Source organism: Alligator mississippiensis, chromosome 7 (assembly GCF_030867095.1).
Source record: "Alligator mississippiensis isolate rAllMis1 chromosome 7, rAllMis1, whole genome shotgun sequence".
NCBI lineage: Eukaryota > Metazoa > Chordata > Crocodylia > Alligatoridae > Alligator > Alligator mississippiensis.
The window spans coordinates 55,286,333-55,308,308 of record NC_081830.1 but is presented as its reverse complement, the minus strand read 5'-3'; the positions used below and the strand labels follow the sequence as shown (position 1 = coordinate 55,308,308).

Sequence of the window (21,976 nt, the reverse complement as noted above, 5' to 3'; positions counted from 1 at the left end):
AGATACAAAATGCACTGACTGTCGCACAGAACGTAGTTTACATATCTGAATATAATTTTTGCAAAGGCCTTTTATTTGTATTCTAGATGTGTTAATATACTGTCTGTCCTGGGAAACTAGCTGCAATATCAAGGGCACCTTGCTGTGCATCTGTCTTAAGACTTTATATTGAAAAAATATTGAAAATTATATCTGTGCAGGCATATGCAATTCTAATTGGACTAAAATAAATCTTGTGATTTTTAGCTATGCTTTGTCAGCTAGGTTCTGCAACTGCTGACTGTACCAATGTATACAATGAGTATATTATGAAAACTGACAGTCAGATGATCGCAAATAGATGCAGAAATGGCCAAAAAAGATAAATCACTTTACATTAATTTTTTCTCTCTCAACTTTAACAGCATTAATGGAATTTTATAACAAGGTATATTATACAGCCTTGCAATTTTTAGTAATTAGACCTGCTGTCAGTGATTGTGTGGGTAGTTGTCATACTCTTTCCATTTTGTATCATGCAACACTGTTTCAGATAGCATTGTGAACTTTAAAGGTTTTTAAATGTAAAAACTAACAGGTTACTATTAATTAATACTGATACCATTCAACTCTCATTTTTGAGGTTTATAGATTTTTATTTTATTTATTCTTTGTTAGCTTTTCAAAGATGGCCTTAAACTCCGCTAGCTGCTTATTGTGAATTTTAATTTATTCCCCTCCTTGGGAAAGTTTTTTTTTTTTTCCAGAGAGCTACTATTATTATACCAGAGTTGAAAGGTAGTGGGACATCACAGTAGTTGCAACCAGCAAAAATAAAACAAGTTCATGACTTTACCTGTGTTTTTTGCAATTGCAAAATAAACTTTTTCTGCTTGACAGAAAGAATATACGCATTGTGGGCCTTACTAACCCGAATTTAAGTGCAACTGTCTTGGGAGAGATGGAGATACCTTGATTCTTACTTTGTTTTATTTCTATTAGGTCTCCTGGAAAAGAGTAGACTTGTGGAATTATTAAACTACAAACAAGGCAAGCTAGGGAGTATTCTGGTAACTTCCCAGCCTAGCTGGTCTATGGTTCCCTTGCCATTTTTTTTTTAAAGATGGGCATTATATTCTTCTCCAGTCATTTTGGAGCTCACCTTTCACCCAAGAGTTTGTAAATACTGCCTGTAGCACTAAAATTTCTTCACCTAGTTCTTTCAGTTGCCTTTATGGGGCAACTTCCATCAGGCCCCACTGACTTAATTCAAATTTTCCATGAGTTCCCTAGTGGGTACTTTTCTTATTATGACCTAGATTCTTTTCCCTTCTTTGCTTACATTAATTTTCTACTCATCTGGTCACAGTTTGTATGTGTGTGTGTTTTTGTGGGAATACTGATGCAAAGTAGGCTTCATCTTCCATTAATATCGCCCCTTTTCTGGTGAGTCCTAGAACACTAGCACCTTGCGACTGTTTGCCTTTAAGTAGTTTGAAATCTGCCCTTTTGAAACCCACTGTCCTTGTTAGTCTCCTGCCTTCTATGTCATGATCAGTTTCAACTTTCTGACCATCTTCATCTTCATGCTCCAAACCAGTTCCTCCTGTTGGTCAGAACCAGATCCAATGTAGCTTAGTCTCCTGCTTTTCCTTCAACATTCTGAGACAAAAAATTGTCCTTTACGTGTCACGAACTTTCTGGAAAATTTAAATTTTGAAAGATTTTTCTTCCCCCTATTAACTCATCTATTTTAAATGTTCTTTTGACCTGCTTGAAGTATACCTCATCCACCATTACTTCTTAATTTTATACCTCCATTGTAACATCACCCTGTTTGTTTGTTTGTTTGTTTCTTTATTTTTATTTGCATACACTTAATTGATCTATTCCTTTCTACTTGAACAGCAGACCAGCTGTATACATTGTCAGGGTAAAGTGTAATGTCTTTGTTTTTCCTCATTCCTAATCTTCCAGAAAACCCCACACATCATTATTTTGTCAGTCAGGAGTTATCCAATCAAGTTTCTGAAATACCAGTTAAGTCTTCATTTTCTTTATAGTTTATCCAGCTTGTTCCTCCAATGCCTTACAATTGTTTATACACATTGGAAATACTTTGCATTCCTAATGCTTCAGCCATTAAGTAACAAACTGCAAGACAGAACTGGATAAAAACTTTGCTCCAATCTCCTGACTCTTCCTTTTTAGTACTGTAATCTCAGATGTAAGCTGCATTTTTCCAGGAAATTATTTAGGAAGAGTCCTCAGAAAGCTTCCTATCTTTTGTTGATTTGAAAAAAGGCGCATGTCTGTATGCATGTGCAGATCCAGGATTTTGGAAGGGTGTGTGGGAGCAGTGAACTGTGCTGCAGGTGTGGCTGCACCCTAGCTTCCAGCCTCCCTGCCCGCCCCCCCCCCCCAATGCCAGGGCAGGCAGACTGCACTGCAAGAGAGACTTTTAAGTTCCTCAAGCAGGTAAGAATCTTTCTTACCCCATCCCTTCCCCTCTGCTCAGTTGCATGTTCCCTCCTGCCCTTCCCCCAACTGCCACTGTGGCTGTCCCCAGCTGAGCTGGGGGTCAGAGGAAGAGGGTCCTTTGTGGCCAGGCTGTATTTGGTGCCACGTTCAGCTAGAGATAGCAGCTGCAGTGGTGGCAGCAAGTGGGTTCCCTTCCCCCATACCTACTCCTAGGCTGACAAGGAAGACATGGGGAGTATTGGGCAAGGAGGAAGGACCCTCCTGCTGCAGCCTCTGTCCATAGCTGAGCTGGAGCAGGCAGGAGTGGCTCTGGAGCTACCTCCCCAATCCCTGGGGCAGCTGGAGACAGTGGCAGTAGTGGAGAGAGGCAGGGAGGGCAGCACTGCTATGCATAGAGGAGAAAGGAGGGGGAGACTTCGTTTTTGCTTCGGGGATTTAAATGAAAATGTCCTTGGCTGCTCTTCTTGTGGCACGGTCAACTGAAAAGGAAGGGCATCAGTACCACTACACCCCCTGGATGCCCCTGTCCATATGGTTGTCTGGTCATCATAGATTGTTAGGGGCTGGAAGAGACCTTGTACATCATTGGGTTCAGTCCTCCTGCACTAGGCAGGAAAAGACATCTGGGTTCAAGTGACCCTAGTGAGTTGAATGTCCAGTCTCCTTTTGAAGATTTCTGGGGTAGGTGATTGCACCACCACTGGAGGGAGTTTATTCCACAGTCTGGGCACCCTGACTGTGAAGGAGTTTTTCCCTGGAATTGAGCCTGAAGGACCTTCCAGGAGTTTGTATCTATTGCTCCTGGTCTTCCCCAGGGGTGCCCTGATGAACAGCTGTTCACTGAGTTCTTGATGTACTCCCCTGATGTAGCAGTAAGCCACTATCAAGTCCCCACTCAGCCTTCTTTTCTGTAGGCTGAAGAGGCCCAAGTCTCTCAGCCTTTTCTTGTATAGCTTATCTTGCAAGTCCCTGAACATATGGATGGCTCTTCTCTGGACCCTCTCAAGTTTTTCCACGTCCTTGTTGAAGTGCAGTGCCCAGAACTGGACGCAGTACTTCAGCTGCGGTCTCACCAGTATGGAGTATCACTTCCTTAGTTTTGCACAAGATGCAACAGTTAATGCATGCCAGCATGTTGTTTGCCCTGCTGGCCACAGCATTGCACTGCTGGCTCATGTTCATGTGATGGTTGATCACTATCCCTAGGTCCCTTTCAGCTGTCGTGCAAGTCACATTGTCACCACCGAGCCTGTAGGTATGTTGGGGATTGTTTGCCCCCAGATGGAGCACCTTATACTTCTGAGTGTTGAACTTTGTCTGGTTCTGGTCTGCCTAATTCTCCAGCCTGTCCAGGTCTGCCTGTATCTGCAACCTATCTTTTGGAATGACCATGCTTCCCCATTATGATCATTTTGTGATATCCTGGTTTTGTTTTTACACATAGGTCTATACAGTCTGCATGCTGGGAGAATTGCAACCATTTAAAAGAACAAGTTTAGCATTCAAAACAATTTTGACAAATTTGAGTAATGGTCTGAAATAAACAGGATGCAGTTTGATGAGGACAAGTACAAAGACCTCTGCAAATGCAAAGAGTGGCTTGAATGGCTCGGCTCAGTTTTGCAGGTAAGGGTCTGAAAGTTATAGTGGATCATAAGCTGAATGTAAGCCAGTAGTGTCCTAGGGCTGTGAAAAAATAATAATAATTATTGGAGGGTGTCTTAAATTCATTCCCTCCCATCCCCACCACTGCTACAGCAGGGAAAACAGTGGCTGGGGGGGGAAGCCTGGTGCCTAGGAAGGAGTCAGGCAGCCCCTTACCCTCTGCCTCCCCTACTTCTTTTCCCCCCACAGCCTTCCTGCCCTCTGCCATCTGCACCCACCACCCCTAGCTCCCCACAGTGTTGGCCCATCCCCCCCACAATCTCTGCCTCTCTTCCCACCTTACTTTCAGATGCTGCTTGGGCTTTGTTCCCTGTTGAGGTGTGGAGCAGAGCACATGGAAGAGCAGCCCTTGCTCTGCTGTGCATGCAGCAGTGATGCTGATTGCTGGCAGGGGACAGAGTTTCCTTGTGCTGCGTGCTGGGAAGGATCCAGCCTGGGTGGGAGTTGAGATACACTTAACAGCAAGGGGGAAAGGGGGCAGGAGGCTTCTGTGGGTCTGCTTCTGGCCCCAACTTAGGCTCAGGGCCAGAGTTAGAGCTGCAGCAGCTGCCTGCCTTCCTTCCCCACTCCTGCTTTGTATGCACATCTAAGATGGGGGCGGGGGGGGGCTTTCTCCCCATGCCGATTGGGGGGGAATCTTGTCTTAGATTTGAGTAAATATGGTACATAACATTTTGCTATAAAGATTAATGTAGTTGTTCTCTGTTTCCAAGAAGTAACAATCTTAAAGCCTAGCAAAAGAGAATTGGGTTAAATGTTTGGGGGGGGGGCGGAGCTTTCTACTGGCAAGGTTAGTTAAGCACTGGGATAGAGAGACTGCCCCAACTTCCTGTCTAATCTGTCTGGAGGTTTTTTTAAAATAAAGTTAGATAGACAACTGCTAGGAATTGTTTAGGCATAGCAGACTTTTTTGCAGCTGCAAAATGGACTACATAGTTTACAGAGAAGTTAGGCTGAAAGAGAAATCAAGATATCATCTAATCCAGCCAGGGTTTAAACCTGCAACTTTTTGTTATCCTCTAACCAATTGAGCTAAATAGTCACGTATGGCTTATTAAAGTCCCTTCCCAGCACCCTCTGTATCTTTAAACATGTGAAGAAGTCAACTCAAATTTGCGTATTTGTATCATTGTACCGGAGTTGGTTATGTGCTAGCAGTTCTAGAGGAGTGAAAAGTTAAGATACAAGTGAAAGGGAGAAGAAAGCAGATCTTAATTCCTTAATATTTATTTAGACTTAAGATGAGTGGTATTTCTGAGTACTCCTAGAACTATGGTAGGTATGGGGCCTGTTCATTGTTCCAAATCAATTTGTGTTTATAGTGGGTTTTATGTTTGCTGTTTAGGAAATTTGCAAAGGTATTGAAAGTTAGATACTTGAGGCCCACAATTTTCAACTTGAATTATGCACGTAACTGCTCTCTGAATCTTCAATATCTCCTACTGCATAGTGAAAATGATCTATAAAAACATTTGCCAGTTCTACAAAATGATCCGGCTCCGGATCCGGCTATATCTTAATATAGAATGGCATTAGTTGAAAAAAATGTTTTAGACACCGGATGTTAAAAAGAGCTGTTTCAGTTTCGGAAAAGTCTGACTTTGTAGCAAAAATAATAATAGTGATTAATAAAATTAGCTGTCAAAACCAGTTTTACTTGGAAGTGTCCATGGCAACCTTGATCAGGCTTCTCTGTGGATATTCCTAAGGCTGCTGTATTTGGATCTTGCTTTTAAGGTTTCCTGGATCTTGGCAGAATTCAAGTGCTGTATTTGTCTTTTGGTATACAGCCGAGGCGCACATCTTTTTCAGAATTTGAATCACTCAGTCCAGCAGCCTATGTCCTGAGACTACTGCCAGACTCCAGATTTCACTTTCCACCTCTTTAAGAACACTTTTTCCTAGAATTTCAACTTTGTGGCCGGGCTGTACTGTTTGCCTCTTTAAGCTTATATAATGGTGGGAGCAAAACCACAAAGGCTTTTTAAAAAGGATTTCTAAACACTCACTCTTCACTTTAGACAGCATAAGAAATACAAAGTTTAGGCAACAGAAGGAAGTTCTTACATACTGTTTTCAACCTGAGTTTTTCTTCATTTTTGACTATTGTTTGAGATTTGGCCAGATGCCCTAGTGCAGTGGTACCCAACCTTTTTGGCAAGCATGCCACAAGTAAAGTCCGAAGTATTAGATTGTGCCACTCTAATAATCAGCCACCCCTGCCACCCAGTGCTGCTGAATCCAATTGCCACTGGGACGTAGCAGCCACTGAATTCAGTGTTGCCATGCCTGTAACTCATGCAGGGCCAAACCCTCAAGCCAAACCCCACTGCCCCCTTCTACATTCCTTCTCTGACTCCCACCCCATCCCCAATCTGCACTGTGCCAAATGCAGTGGTTTCCTGTGCCAGTTGTGGCATGCATTCCATGGATTGCCCACTACTGCTCTAGTTTATCTAAGATCCTTTTTCTCTTACAAATTAGATACTGGAGTGTCTTTGTGTCTGCCTCCTTATCAGAAACTTTAATAATTTAAACCCCTTTGTCAGGTGTCCTCCCTCCAGTCATCAGCTCATCCAGTGATTAAAGTCTTCACTAGGTGATTCATTACTTGTTTCTCATCCCATCTGGGTAATCTGTTTCTTCTGGGCAGTAGCCAAGTCTTTGTCCAGGGAGACTTCTATTTGACTGGAACACAATCAAAGGTTATCAGCACTGGGACAGGCAAAATATGGCCCACAGGCTGCATCCGGCGCACCAGGCCATTTTATCTGGCCCGCAGGTCCCCTAAACATTTTAGAAAATGAGTTCTTATCTGTCCCAGGTTGCCTGTCAAAGATGAAAGGCAGCCAGCTGCAGTAGGACCCAGGAGGAGCCTCTGGCAGGACCCAGCAGCTGAGCAGCAAGGCTGACCTGGCTCCACCCTGACCCCAGTCCCCCACCCTCTGACCCCCAGCCTCCAACAGGAAGCCTCTGCAACTTCTGACCATGCTACCCTGGAGCTCTTCCCTGCCTCCCTCCATCTGAGTGGAAAGTAAGATAAGATTGGATGGAGGGAAGGAGGGGGAGGAAACTGCTGTGAACTGCCCAGCAGCTGGGAGCCCCGTGGTGCTTGCCAGTCTGGGCTGGAGCCAGAGTGGGAAGCAGTGGGCAGGGGGGCAGAGGGAAGTGGCAGGGGGAGCGGCAAGGGCTGTGGCTATGGCAGTGGGTGGGGTGGGGAGCAGTGGGGGCCACGGCCATGGGAGTGGGGAGCACTGGGGGCTATTGGGAGTGGCGGGGGCCATGGCAGCAACACAGGGGGCGACAGGGACCATGGCCATGGTAGCAAGGAGCAGTGGGGGCTACGGCAGTGGGGAGTGGTGAGAACTGTGGCAGTGGAGTGAGCACTGAGGGCTGCAGTGGGGGGCCATGGAAGCAGCAGCAGGGAGCAGTGGGGGCTGTGGTCCATGGCTGTGGTAGCAGTGAGGTCTGTGGCTGTGTCAGTGGGGAGTGGCGGGGGCTGTAGCAGGAAGGAGTGGCAGGGGTTGTGGCAGTGGTGAGTGGTGTGGGGAGTGGTGGTGGTGGGGGAAGTGGCAGGCAAGCTTGTGGGAGGGAAAGCGGGGAAATGGCAGTGGTATGGAGCCTGTGCAGGTGCCCTGGGACTGGCAGGGACCCAGGGTGGGGTGGCAGGAGCACAGAGCCTGGGCATGGGATCTGCCTGGCTGCATTTTGTGAGGCTCGCGTGTAGTCCTCAAGAGCCACATGCAATGGAGCTAGCAGCCTGGCCCTCTCTCTCCCATCTTACCCACACCCCTTTACTGTCCACACACAATATACAGCAGGATTGTATTTTGAGTTATGCAGTTGCCTCTAAATACACTTCATAAACACACAAATCAGTACAAAAATATTTTAAAATAAAATTAAAATAAGTTATAGTAGGTATTTTATTTTTTATATGATTTGGGGGTTTTTTTTTTTCCAGTTTCAAGATTTCCAGTTTTAAGCTGGCGCTCGACAGCTTCTAAAAACTTGATAAGTGGCTCCCTGCCCAAAATAATTGCCCGCCCCTGATCAACACCCTCTCTGCTACCCTAATCCTCTCCCTAATTATTAAACTTATGTCATTAACCCTTGGAATTCCAGTGTAAGAGGAGTTGAAAAGACAATGGAAAAGCCAGATCAGCCTAGTGATTAAAATGGTATTTGTGGTTTGCTATTATAGACTTTGTATCAAACAAAATTGATAAATTGCACATAGACTGATTAAGTTGTCACATTAGCAAATTTATTGCATTTGTGTGTCTTGTACAATGCATTGTGAAAATGACTTTGTTCAAAAGGTCAGGTGGAGATTAAAACAATATTTTTTCTATGGAATTTTGAACTTAAAAGCTATTTATCTGCTTACGGAAGATATTCTAAAGCTGGCCAAAGGATTACCAAATTTTATAAACTGCTTCAGCTAATATAGACTACAAACTCTGCTTCAGTAAGTACTGTACTCCAGTGTCTCATGCTTGTTATATACTGATTTTTCTAGAAATATGGTTGCAGCATGTAGTTTATCAGATAATACAAGCTTTCAGGAAAAAAATAATTTGCATGGTTAACATGAGCCTCAGTAGAAATGTCATAAGAAAAGTTCTTTGCTTGGGAAAAATTCTGTAGTTGGCTCTTCTTGTTAAATAATATGAATTATTTCTTCTTCAAACCAAACTGGATTCTACTTTGATGTTTGGAAGTGGGATGTTGTAGCCTCATTATTCTGTTTTCATTTTTTTGTATGTTACATAGCAATGGTTTTGGAAGCAGCAAGTAGATGAAGTAGCCATAGGCTGAGACACTGCTGTTGACTTCCTATTGTCTGTTTAATTCTAGGAGGACAGTAATCACACAAGTTCAGCATTATCATTTGTGCATTTTTTACTTTGCTGTTGGGTAGTAGTGAGCAAGCAAATAAGACTTTAACTACTTAATTATGCATCACAATATACTGGACATTGTTAAGATATTGAGTAAGGACATTTTTCATACTAAATTAGACTTTAGGGTCATCCTGTAATTTTGTATGCTAGTGATTCTCAATGTTGTGGCACCCTGGGGTGCCTTAAGGTTCTTTCAGGAGTGCCACACAATGTTAGCACCACTAGGTTTATACTTGTAACAAGAAGCCCCCTTTTTGCCTGCCCCAATATAGTAAAGCCCCCTCTCCACATAGCAAAGGCTTCTCACCTGCACTGCCAGCCACTCCTTGGGGTATTTCTCTTTCTTCTGCCTTTTCTTCCTTCCACCCTTCTCTTCTTTCTTTTCACTATGAGGATAAGAGCATAGAATTATTTGGGTATTCTATAGGATACAAGGTTGTACTTATGATGAAATTATATTTTATAGGTACTTTTTATAAGTATAGTACAGTATTCTGCATTTGTATTTTTCCTCTCGTTGTGTTTGGTATTCTATCTATTGTATGTGCCGTGGCATTTCACCTTTTTATATTTTATGCTTTCAACTTTGTAACAAATGTATTTTATTTTTAGAAGTAAGTTGTAATCTGTAACAATAATAGAAATGGTGGGAATCGAACTACCGTCTCTCTGCATCAGGCTGATCTCTCTATGAAAGGGAATGAGTGAGTGATTGTGTAACAACAGTAGCTAGCTACAATAATGAGTTAATGAGGAAGGATTAACACCTAAGAAACCAAAGATTAACAAGGGGAAAGGATCAATACTGAGCCAGGAGCCCCCTGAAACTTCATTGTTGAAGGAACAGAAGCCTCGGTTTCAGTTGAACAACACCAGAGACTGGCTGTTGGGACTGAATACCTCCCAGTCAGCTGCTTTCAATGCCAAAAACTAAAGTAATCAAAATCATCAACTAACACTTGGAACTGCATGCACCAACAGACATGACCCTGGGGGCATACAGCTGACCCCTGGTAGCTGCCCAGGGGACATCCCACGAGGGTCAGGGACCCCTGGATTGGGCAAATCTGAAAACAGGGGAGCATGGAAGTCTTCCAGAGGAGGATAAGAGGCAGTGAAGAGTGACCCTCGGTGGTGCCCTTTTGACCTGATCAGCACTCTACCCATCCAGCCAGATGAATCAGCTGGGAACCCCCTTCTGGAAAAAAAACACCAATTGGAAGAAACCTCAACTGGCCATTGTCAGCAAACTCTAATGCTTAGGATAGATATACCCGACACTGGTGCTCTATTGCAGCAGCCGCGCGCGTGTGTGTGTGTGTGTGTGTGTGAGTATTTGAGATAGTACCCTTCATAATTTGAAGGTTTGCATGTATGGTTTTTGACCATCAATTTAGCACATACTGTCTAATAACCCAGAATTTTAAGGATCCTCGGAGTTGGTCATTTGTAGCCAACACGCTCTGATTCACAAGATAAACCCATAAAGTTCAAATGGGAATCCACGTGTCAAAAACATCCTTATCTGTTGTGTTCTTCCTGAGTTTTTAGCAACATAAAACTTGTACTGTTATTTTTCTCTAGTCAGAAACCAAGGGAAAATAAGAGCTGACATTTTCTAAGAGGTGCCTTGAATCTATTCAGAAGTGCTTTAAGTCTAAAAAGTTTGAGAACCACTGCTATATGCTGATGGTCTACCTTTGACAATCAGTGAAGATGTAATTATAACAAGAGTTGCTCTATTGGTAACTAAGGCACTGGATACAATTATTATAATAAAACAGTGTACAAAGATGCTTTGGATTTGATACTGGTTCCATTGTTTACTATTTTTTTTTCTTCCATTTTCACTTATAGTTACACATAAAAATCATGCATTATTAGATATTTTTGGCTTATGGATTACTTATTTCCCCTATGAAGTTGAGACATTACAGAGAGATACTTCTGTACATTACCTTTAATAATGTGGAACATTTTATTATCCAGATATTATGGCATGTATTTGGAAAAATATAAATGAGGTAAGATGTTAGGCAAGCCTAAATTAGGATGTTAGTGCTAGTGACAGAGTATGATAGTGATAGTAATAGAAAGTTTAGACAGGTCTCATTCTTTGTATTATTAAATATTTATTTCATTTTCTATAACTTTGCATAATGCTTTGAAAGATCATTTCAAGGAGTATGGTTGCTTTTGAAAGATGGAACAGTGTAGTGCTGCAAGCATAGAAGTTACTTAGCCCAGCTTTAAGAGGTTGCAGCATTAGTGCCTAATTTGTTCAAAATATAACAAAAAGATAATATATAAAAAATAGGTGGAGAAAGTAAGAATTAGTGTTAAAACAAATTCCAATTATATTTCAGAGCCTCAGGTAGTGTAACTTGTCCTAGCTTTTGAAATGTCAGTGGAGTTACATAGTTAGGGATTCTGTAGTTTGTCTTTTTTTGTACATTTCAGTTGCTATATTTCTTGAAATTGTCTGATATTTCCAAATAGGGACTGAAATGTCTTCAAGAGTAGGTACCATAGAGGTGATTGATGGAAAACAGAATAAAAACATATATTTAAAGGACGGTGAGATGTTGTATGAAGAGAAGAAAGATGTTTCAGGTGCAGAGAGCAATGAGAGAACCAAGATAAAATAAGGCTCTTCTGCTGAGCGAAAGAGTAAGGCAGAAGAGTAGGCAAAAGTGCCAGTGGTGAGGTGAGGAACAATGGGTAATTAGACACAATATATTTAAAAAAGTGTACATTGAAAGAACACTAGAGCAGGGGTGCTATAACCTTTCCCTGGCATGGCCAGATCTAGGCCGAGCCATACCCCCTTCCCTCTGGCCAGGTTGCAGCTGGACTGTGCCCCTGTCTCACCATGGGGCTGGACCACCCTCCCATGCCCCCTTCTCCATCCCTGCTCCCCTCCCCTCCTCTCCATGGGGCTGGGCCATGCCCCCTTCCCTCTGCCTGAGTAGGTTAGGGCAGGGCCAAGCCACCTCCTGCTGTGGGGGTGGATCAGGTCTGGGCCAAGTCGCTTTCTGCCATGGGGCTGGATTGAGGATAAGATGCCCCCCTCTGCGTGGCCAGATGGAGCCCCACTGTGCCCTCCCTGGGTGCCAAATTGGGTTCACTGTTTGTATGTGGCCCAAGGAGGGATTGGGTACTGCCCAGCCAGCCTGCTGGTCAAAAAAGGTTGAGTACCACTGCACTAGGGAATTGAGGATTTTAAGATGGGTAGTTCTAGATTTTAAGAGAATTAGCAGGTACTGTTTTCAATTTGTCCAACCAAGTACTTTCATTTTTTAAATATTACGTAGCATGAGCTATGTTGCTGATGCTAGCTTACTAGCAGTTATATTTACTCTGAGATGTGTTATAGTGCTCTAGTGGTTAAAGCTTATATTGCTGTAGGTGGAACGCCGTGACTTGCATTCTAATAAGCCATCTGCTTCCTGCCAGGCAGACAGCTATGCTCTTACAACTTGACAATCTTTCTGGTAGGAACAACTTAATGTTGCCCAGAGCAGCTCTGTGACAGCTGATGGAGAAGCAGCAATAATGTGTCCAGACTCAGGGCTGCAGTTTGGGAAATATTTTTAAATGGCCTTTGCACTTATAAAATTTGTTTCTTTTTCCTTATCTTTGTCCATCTGTTTCCCTTCGTACTGGTCTCTTCGTTATTATTCACTTTTTATTCCCAGAGTGGGGGAGGTTCTGAAGGGAAGTAATTAATTTATATAAAACAGGAACTATATTTCCCTATGGCCCACCTATTTAAAATCAATCTTTTGAGATTTAGAATGCACAGTAAGCCGGGACTGCCCTTATGCTAGGTCCACTAGGTGGGTTGGAAGGATAAGATGGGTGCATCTACACATGCGCTTTATTGCGGAGTTGACCAATTAGCTCTGCAGTAAAGTATCACTGTGTCCACATCAGCTGGTATTAGGGTGGAGTAGACTAATTAACTCTGCCATAAGATATTACTGTTGGGAACATTACTGTCTTACGGTGGAGTAACTTACTGCACTGAAACGCATGCGTAGATGCTGACCGGGTGCATTAGTTGCACCCAGTCAGCCCAGCCCACCGGGGGTCTGCACCACCCAGCTCAAATTGCTGCTGACCTGGGTGCACATGTAGACGCTGCACTCGGGAGCAGTTGACTCCAGTGTGAACAGCTCTGGAGTTTATTGCTTCACATTAATTGTATGTCTAGATGCAACCTGTTTGTAGTAGAATTGTCTTCCAGTGTCTTCTGTGCAGGGTTGATTGACAGACATTAAAGATATATAATTAACTAATCCCTGTTTAAAATGGAAAGAAAGAAACCTAAAGCTTAATATCTTGTTCTGTATTCAGACCGTTAGTTGCTTTCTTAAAGAGAAAAAATGATAATCTTTAAATCACATGGATATCAATAGACTTTCTCCTGAACTCAGTCCCTATTTTTTGCTATCAAGAAAGATATGCTTGTATACATATTTAAATAATCATATAGTTTAATATGCATTTATATGGATTATAAAGTTCTATATTTTATTATGTTAAGAAATGGTCAGATATTTTTTATTTATATACGGTTCATTTTTACTTCAGATTTGTGTCAAGCTTCTTTTGGATGTAAATTGGAATTTAATTTCAAAATAAGAAGGCATTATTTAAGTAATTTTTTTAATCTGATGAAAACAAAAGAATATTATTTTTCATTTAAAAACTATTAAAATATATTATCTATAGTCAGCAAATTAAACTGATTGGGTACCATGTCCCTCAGTATTTTAGAGTTAATAGATCCTGGCTTCTCATAGCTTGTTTTTATTCATGTATAGTAAACTGTCTTTCTTTTTTCAACTCTTATTTGTCTTCTCAACTTCTAGTGAACTAGGGCTTGTGTAGATGAAACAGGGGCTGTAAATTGAAGCAGTGAGTTTTAAAAACACCACTTTAATTTTAAGGCTGATTTAAACCCCCGTGTTGTGCACCCCCCCACTGACTTAGCTGCCTTTCTGGCGGGGAGTGGAGGGTGAGCTGCTGGTGGGCAAAGTGGAACCTGGGCTGGGGGGGTGGGGGAGGAGTGGGGGGGTGGTGCTTCCCTCCGCGACAGTGGCAGCTCCCCCTCCCCCCCCCCCCCCCCCCCCCCCCCGGCGGCACTCGCCTACAGGCACCTGGCTCAGGCAGTCCCAGGGGGCACCTCAGCCGTGGAGGGAAGCACCAGGCTCCTGCACAGCTCAGGCAGGCTCCAGGTGTATGGGGCAGGAGGGGATCAGGCTTGCCACTTTTCTTGGGTGGTGCCTGCTTTCCCCGGCTGCTATCAGGTTGCCTGCAGGGCTTCCTGCAGAGCCGTGGAGCTGAATGGAGCCTGGTGCTTTGCTCTGTGGCTGTAGGGGCAGCAAACTAAAAATCCTTGAAGGAGTTTTAGTTTGCTGTGCCTCAAGTCATTTTAAGGTACGTTACACCACTGAATTTTCCACAGCGGCTGGAATTAAGGCACAATACGCCACCGAGGTGTGCAAACACCAATACCATTAAAGCAGTGCAAAAGCATTTAGCCCAATTTTTAGTGTCGTGCACACACGCCTCTCATTTCCTCTACAAACAGTCCTAGCTATTGAATTATACTGAACTGAGTACACTGAAATGAAGAAAGTAATATCTTTTCACCTGCAGAGGAGAATGCAACTGTCAAAATTGTGGTTTCAGGTACCTAGCTATTAATTTTCCCAAGCCCATTAATTTTACTTCCCTTCAAACTTCAGTAGCACACATTAACAATAAAAACAACAATAATAATAGTTTTATTGGCTTACTACAATATTTTATACTTATATTAATATTTTATATTGTATTTATATTTTATATTTATATTAAGCTTACTACAGCATATTTTAAAATTATTTAATGTCAAATTTTTATCTTTAAATTCAGAACAACATTTTCTAGAATAACAGATGATGGCCTTAGTGAGCTAAATGATTAGGCTAGCCCAAGATTCTTATGTATTGTTTGTTAAAAATTGCTGATGCTGCCCTTCTCCCTGCTTTTCACATAAATTGGTATTTTGGCATAAACAGTAGAGCTAAAGAAAGGGGGACACTTGAGTTCTTATGGCAAGATTCAGAAAATATTTTTCCACACTCAAGACAGAAACATTGGTCATTACTCTCTTTCCCTTTTCATGCATTTGCCAGGACTTTCCAATCCTCATCTAGAATACAAAATAATGCACATGTATAGTGCTTTACAAAAACTAGTTAATTGCTCCACAGAACACTCACATGGAGAATAAATTTTACTATCCTTATTTTTTTCATTTGCTGTTGGGTAACAGCATTTATTGTTCCTAAAGACAGTAATATTGATTTCTATGTATGTGTTGGTACTTATCAAAGAGATTGTATACTAGGTTTCCAAGGATGTCAGCTTGTTGTCTGTCACAAGCATTAAACAGCCTTAAAACTAGGCAGTAGGATGAATTGCTCCCCTAATCCCACTATCCTTCTGAATGTAAATCTGGATCCAAGTTCACAGAAGGAGTCTACCTCTGTAACTAGTAGTTTTTAAATGCTCTGAAATTTGGAGGAATAGATTCAAATCAAGATTAAGGTTAAATTTCCTGATTTGGAAATTCTCAAAACTGGGGGTTTGATTTCACTTTTTACACAGACTTAGATTCCTGGCCTGACTCTATTTGAAACCATTGTCTTTCAAAAAAAACCTGCCTAACAGTGAAGAATACTTGAGAGTATACTGGCTGATCCTATTCTTTGTTGAAACTTTTTGAGTGTATGTCATAAATATGACTGGTAAAATACTTTTCTACATATAGTGGGTGCATCTATATGTGCACTTTACTGTGGAGTAGAGTGTTACAGTCTACATGTGTGGCAGTATTAGGGCATGGTAAGCTAATTAACTCTGCCGAAAGATAGCACTGATGGGGACACTACTATTTTACAGCAGAGTCATTTACTATGCTAAAATGCATGTGTAGATGCTGACTGCAGGTGTACATTGTGCCTGGTCCGCCCAGCCAGCCAGGAACCTGCTCCATCCTGCTCAAATTGTTACTCTTCTGGGCGCATGTGCAGATGCTCCACCCGGGAGCAGTTTACTCTGACTTGAACTGCTCTGGAGTTTACTCTGTCTTATTAATTGCACATGTAGATGCACCCATTGATAATGATGTTTAAAACTGGTGTTAGAAAAATAAATGTACATAATTTGGTTTCAAGAAAAATAAATATAGTGACAAGGAATCAATACAAATCTCTAATCATATAATAGCCATTCATAGAATCCTTGGCTAGAGCCAAACATTGTGTAGATCCCTATAAAATGGCAAGAAATAGTAATAATGAGGTATACTTCATAAGACTGTTTTGGATAAACCTATGCTGAGGGTAGGGCTAGGATTCAGGAAGACTTAGACGGGTTACAGGATTGGACCAAAAGAAATCTCATGAAGTTTAATAAGGACAAGTGCCAAGTCCTGCAGTTAGGACAGAATAGTCCCATACACCAGTACAGACTGGCAATTGACTGGTTAAGCAGCAGCTCTGCAGAAAAAGACCTGGGAGTTGCAATGGACAATGAACTGAATCTGAACCAGCACTATGCCCTTGTTGAGAAGAGGGCTACCATTGTACTGGCTTGCATTAATAGGACTGTTGCTAGCAGATCAAGGGAAGTGATTATTCCCCTCTATTAGGCACTGGTGAGGCCACATCTGAGTACTGTCTAGTTTTGGGCCCCCTGCTATAGAAACGATGTGGGCAAATTGGAGAGAGTCTAACAGAGGGCAGTGAAAATGGCTAGAGGGAGAGGCACATGCCGTATGAGGAAAGACTGAAGGAACTGGGCTTATTTAGTTTAGAGAAGAGAAAACTGAAGGAGGGTTTAATAACAGCCCCTGAATGGTGGTTCCAAAGACAACAGAGCTAAAGTGTTCTCAGTGGTGGCAGATAAGACAAGGAGCAATAGTTTCAAGTTACAGCAAGGGATGTTTAGGTTACCTATTGGGGAAAAAAATTCTCACAAGGAGGGTAGTAAAATACTGAAGCCAGCTGCCCAGAGGGATTGTGAAATCTTTATGTATTGAGGTTCTTAAGACTGGGTAGACCAAGCCTTTGTTTGGATGATACAGTTGGGGATGGTCTTGCTTTGAGGAGGCATTTGGACTAGATGACCTCCTGATATCCTTTCTAACCCTAATTTTCTATGATTCTAAGAAGAGTACATATTTTTGCAAAACGATGTGCTGCTCATGCCATCTAATTTTTTTAAGATCAGTTAAATGGTCATTCATCTATTATGCTTAAGAAGGTTCCAAACCAAAAGAATGTCAAAGACCATGCTTTTGCATGTAGACAATCCATCATTATTTATATAAATAAAAATAAGTCTAAATAAAAAATTCACGTAATATAGTTGATATAATTTTTCCTGTTTTCTCAAAGCTCTTTTATGTTTGCCAAAATGAAAATGAGAAAGAATCAGGTCATTTATCCTATTGGGTCCTGCAGGAGAATTTGCCCCCTTAGGAATTCCTCAGCCAGTTCTCCAAAGCAAAATTCAGTAAACAAACAAACCAAACAAAATCTTTTATCCTCACCCAGACATTAGGGCTAGAAACAGATGTTGCTGAAAGAAGTGGATCGGCTGTGCTGCAACGTGTCGCGGCACAGCTGATCCACTTCACTGGGCAAAAACCATGTTTCCCCTTGCCCTGTCTTTGGTGTGGGACAAGTGGCTAGATGATCTGTCTGTTTTCCTTATCCAGGCAGATCTGAGGCATGGTTCTGGCTGAGTGGGGAAAGCAGGAAAGGACCTTTATCTGCCCAGCCAGACCTGGGGCAGGAGTCTGGATGAGCAGGGAAAGCAGGCAAGGACTCTCCCCACCCAGCCAGATCTGGGACACTGGTCTGGCTTGAACAGGGAACGCATGACAGAGGTAATGGGTACCTGCTACAATTAAGCAGCAGTCTATTACCACCTTTTGTTGCACCATTGATTTTTTTTTCATATGGCACAACAAAGGGTGTCAACTTATATTTAATGGTGGCACGAATGAGACATCAAGCCATGTCTGTATCTACCCCAGGAAAACAGTCCCTTTTTCTGGCTCTAGCACAGCAGACTGGCTTCTCTTTCCAGAAAGTCTTCCTTCACAGTGTGCTTCCTCCTTCCCATTGCTTTTTCTTCTGCTGAAGTCTCTTAACAGGGCTGGCTTTTCTTCCATAAAGGGAGATCCCACCCTGTTAGCCAAAGGTTTTTTTAATTTAATCTTTTCTAACACTATTTCCCAATATTCCATATACCTCCATATGCTAGTCCTTTGATGCCTGTTTCAGTGAAAAATACAACTAAATTTTGCAACCTCCGGAAGTACAGGTTTTGTAAGGTTTTTGCAGTACACGTAATTTATTTTTTGCTGAATCAAGTCCTTAACAATGTAAGATCTTTTTCATGTGGTACATGCTAGTGGACTGCAAGCTATACTAATGAGCTGAGCCCTCTCTCTAGATACTGCTCAGGTATCCACACTAAATTAGTTAAAGTTAAGAGTATACTAAGTTAATTTCTGATGACAGTACCTCCCAGCTTTGTGTCAGTATAGAGGAGGATAGGCATATCATGCTAAGAGGCCTGAGTGACACTGAGGATTAGAGAAATAGACTGCAGATTTATTACTTGGAAACAGCAGTAGAGAAGACAGACCTAGATGTCTGACCTGCTTGCGGGATAACTGAGCCACCAGTGTGGCATGACTGTAAATGGAAAATGAGATCATGGAAGGCATCAGGCAAATTATTTCAAGTAAAATAGGGAAATATTATTATGATAAAAGGTACTATTAAGACCTCATCTGGAATACAGTGCATGGTTCTGATCCCCTAAAATTATTTAGGGAAGATTAATTACAATTGGAACAAGATTATTAGGGGAGCAGAGAGCCTATTTTATGATAGGTGACTAAAAGAGCAAAATCAAGGCTGAGAGATTATACAATTGTATTCTGTAAATGCAATTGGGGTTAGGAGGGGAAAAAGTATTCAAGATTAAGGACAATGCTGATATAGGAAAAATGGGTATAAACTTGACATGAGTAAATTTAGGCTGGAAATTAGAAGAATGAATTTAGCACTAGAAAGGATCCCTGGGTCACTGAGTCCAGTCCTCTACCAGTACAGGCAAACACCCTACAATTCCATTTGTTTATTTATCACTGCTCCATTTCCAATAGGAGCAGCGGGGGGGAAAGACTGCCCAATTTTAAGATGGAGCTTAATAAATTTATGAATGGGTTATATGACACAGCTTTCTGTGGCAGCATAGAACTGGACTTCATGACCCAGGAGATCTTTCAGTCCTGTGTTCTATTCTTCTGTTCCTAATTTTATCTCTGTCACACAAACATAGATAGGCCTGTCCTTTTTTGCCTTTGGAATGCACCAAATTGCATCTAATTGTAAATATTTTTATAATATGTCCCCAAGAAGTTACCATCAGGTCATCTTAGCAGAGTTGAAAATTTGAACACTATCTGTTTCGTTTACTACTCTGTTTATATAGGCCAATATCATGACTGAAGTAGTGTTCAGTGACCGGGGGAAAGGGAGCCATATAATTCTTCTTATTTAATCTTTTGAAATCACTGAGATTCCATCAAGACTTAATTTTGACATAAGCACATATTTTTGAATGCTAAATATATTGACAGGGGGAGGAGGAAAGGGAAATCTCATGTGATGACATTTCTGAAATTCAGAAGCAAATCTTTCATATACAGTAACTGACCTATATTTTTTTTTGTCCAGTTTGTTTCAGATCCTTGTGCCAGCAACCCTTGTCACCATGGTAACTGCAGCAAAAGTGGAGATGGCTATCTCTGTATTTGCGATGAAGGTTATGAAGGAACAAACTGTGAACATTCATTTCACAGTCCTCCAGTCTCTGGATGGACAGAGTCACTGGCACCAAGACAGATCCGGCCAGTTTCATCAACTTTGGAACCTGACATTATTTTACCACATTCAAGAGCGACCATGACCTTACCTACATGGCAGCCAAAAGCAGGACAGAAAGTTGTAGATCTGAAATGGGATGAAATAAAGGTGAGAACACTCTGTTTAAGGGAGTCATACATAAAAAGCTGTTTTATCATTTGATATAGTCCTGTAGGTGTATATGTTGGAGTGTTACAGAATAAGATCTGCCCTAGTCCACAAAACTACGAGCTAAAACTTTAACACCTACAAATGGTCATGGCTTAATTCTTTTCAAAATAGGTGTAGAATTTTTAGATATGGTTTCTGGAAACTTTTTTGATATGTAGAAGACAATATCTTTTAATTCTTATCAATAAACATGAGTATTCAAATAAATTAAAAAACCTAAACAAAAAACCCAAAAGAGTAAATTATACAGCATACCTTTTAGCATGATTTTCTTCCTTTGATTGGTAGTGATATCCTTTTACATGTGTGTAGCAAATAATCCCACATTATTTTGAAAACTGTAGCCCCATAATATTACTGAAATTAAGCTATCTCTGTGGTTGAACATAATTGCCTAGGTGACAAAAATGACACTCAATACACTGTATGTCAGTAGTTGATGGCATGTGGAGTGGGGAGAACTTGATCAAGAACTCTGAAAAACATGTGTGTTAAATAATCTTTTGAAAAGTAGCTTGATTTTTAGTATTAATTTTTTTAATGGCCATTCAACATCTCTGTTTTTAATAAGATCTTCTTTGAAGGGCACTATGTAGTGTCTTGGAGGTTAATCTATCTGAAAGAATAAAGGCTGTGTGTAGACCATATTGAGATTTGAACTTGCAGTTCCAGAGTGTTTTACTGTATGCTAAGGTAGTCACAGGTTACAATGTATAATTTTAAATTGTCATGTTTCTGAGTTCAGTTTTGTGTACCATCACTTGACTTTATGAGAGAACATATATGAAGCCCCCTGTGGAAACTTTGTATTTCTAGTCTCCAGCCTTGTAGCCTCTTAGGCTCATAGCATCCATGTTAATTGTGCCATGCCACACATTCAGCCAATTTATGGCTTCATAAAATGACAAATCCACAAAGATAATCTACACAAAATGTGAACATCTTTGCGTCTGGTTTGTATGGTACCATGCAATGAATGTGTGGCATGCACCATCATCCCAATGCTGACATTCAGCTGATTGTCAACTTTAGGACCTGGGCAGTCCCAGATTTGGAACCCATCAGGGGTTGCCCCAATTCCAGTAACTGCTGATTGTCAGCATTAAACTGGGACAGCCTCAGTCTGGTGCCAACAGTGGGGTACAGGATGAATGGGTTGCAAGTTTACCGGTGGGGCAAGCCCCTTGACTAGGACCCTTGCAAACTTTGTGCCCAGCCATTTTAAAACTACTCAGTGGACGTGTCTACACATGCAATTAGTGCACCTGAATAAACTCTAGCGCAGTTAGTGCTGGAGTTTATTGCTCCCAAGTGCACTATTTGCATGTGTGCTGAGACCATAGCACATTGAGCTGGGGCAGAGCAGCCTTGGCTCGCAGGAGGCCTTGGGGGTCAGCCTGGTAGCCTGGGGCTGCTCTTACCCAGTTCAACGTGCTGTAGAGGAGCTGGCTGGGGTACAAGGGTGCTTCAGTGCTGGGCTACCCAGCAGGCAGTCCTCACACTGAAGCACCCTTGTGCCCCCATGAGCCAGGTCAGCATCTACATGTGTTGTACTGGAGTAAATACTCCATCGTAGGATAGTACTTGTGTCTGGTAGTACTATCCTACAGCGCAGTTGATTAGTTTACTCTGTCGTAATAGCATGGCACATGTAGACGCTCACATTTTACTGCAGAGCTAATTTGGCAACTGCAGTAAACATCTCATGTAGATGTGCCCTGTATGTTTAAAATTCTGGGTTGCAGGAAGCCCCAGGCTCCCTGTGAC

The 21,976-nt window shown here is 41.8% G+C and overlaps 1 protein-coding gene across 3 annotated transcripts in view; it reads left to right on the top strand.

Annotated features, from left to right (window-relative positions):
* Positions 1-21,976, top strand: part of DNER (delta/notch like EGF repeat containing) — a 366,522-nt gene that overhangs the window by 108,480 nt on the left and 236,066 nt on the right. For 2 of the 3 annotated variants that reach the window (XM_059730967.1, XM_059730966.1), the window contains exon 2: positions 19,850-20,146. In XM_059730967.1, the coding sequence (XP_059586950.1) occupies positions 19,850-20,146 (297 nt within the window). Of the gene's footprint in view, positions 1-3,904; positions 4,087-19,849; positions 20,147-21,976 lie in introns of all 3 variants that reach the window. The other variant, XM_019491837.2, reaches the window with a different exon arrangement.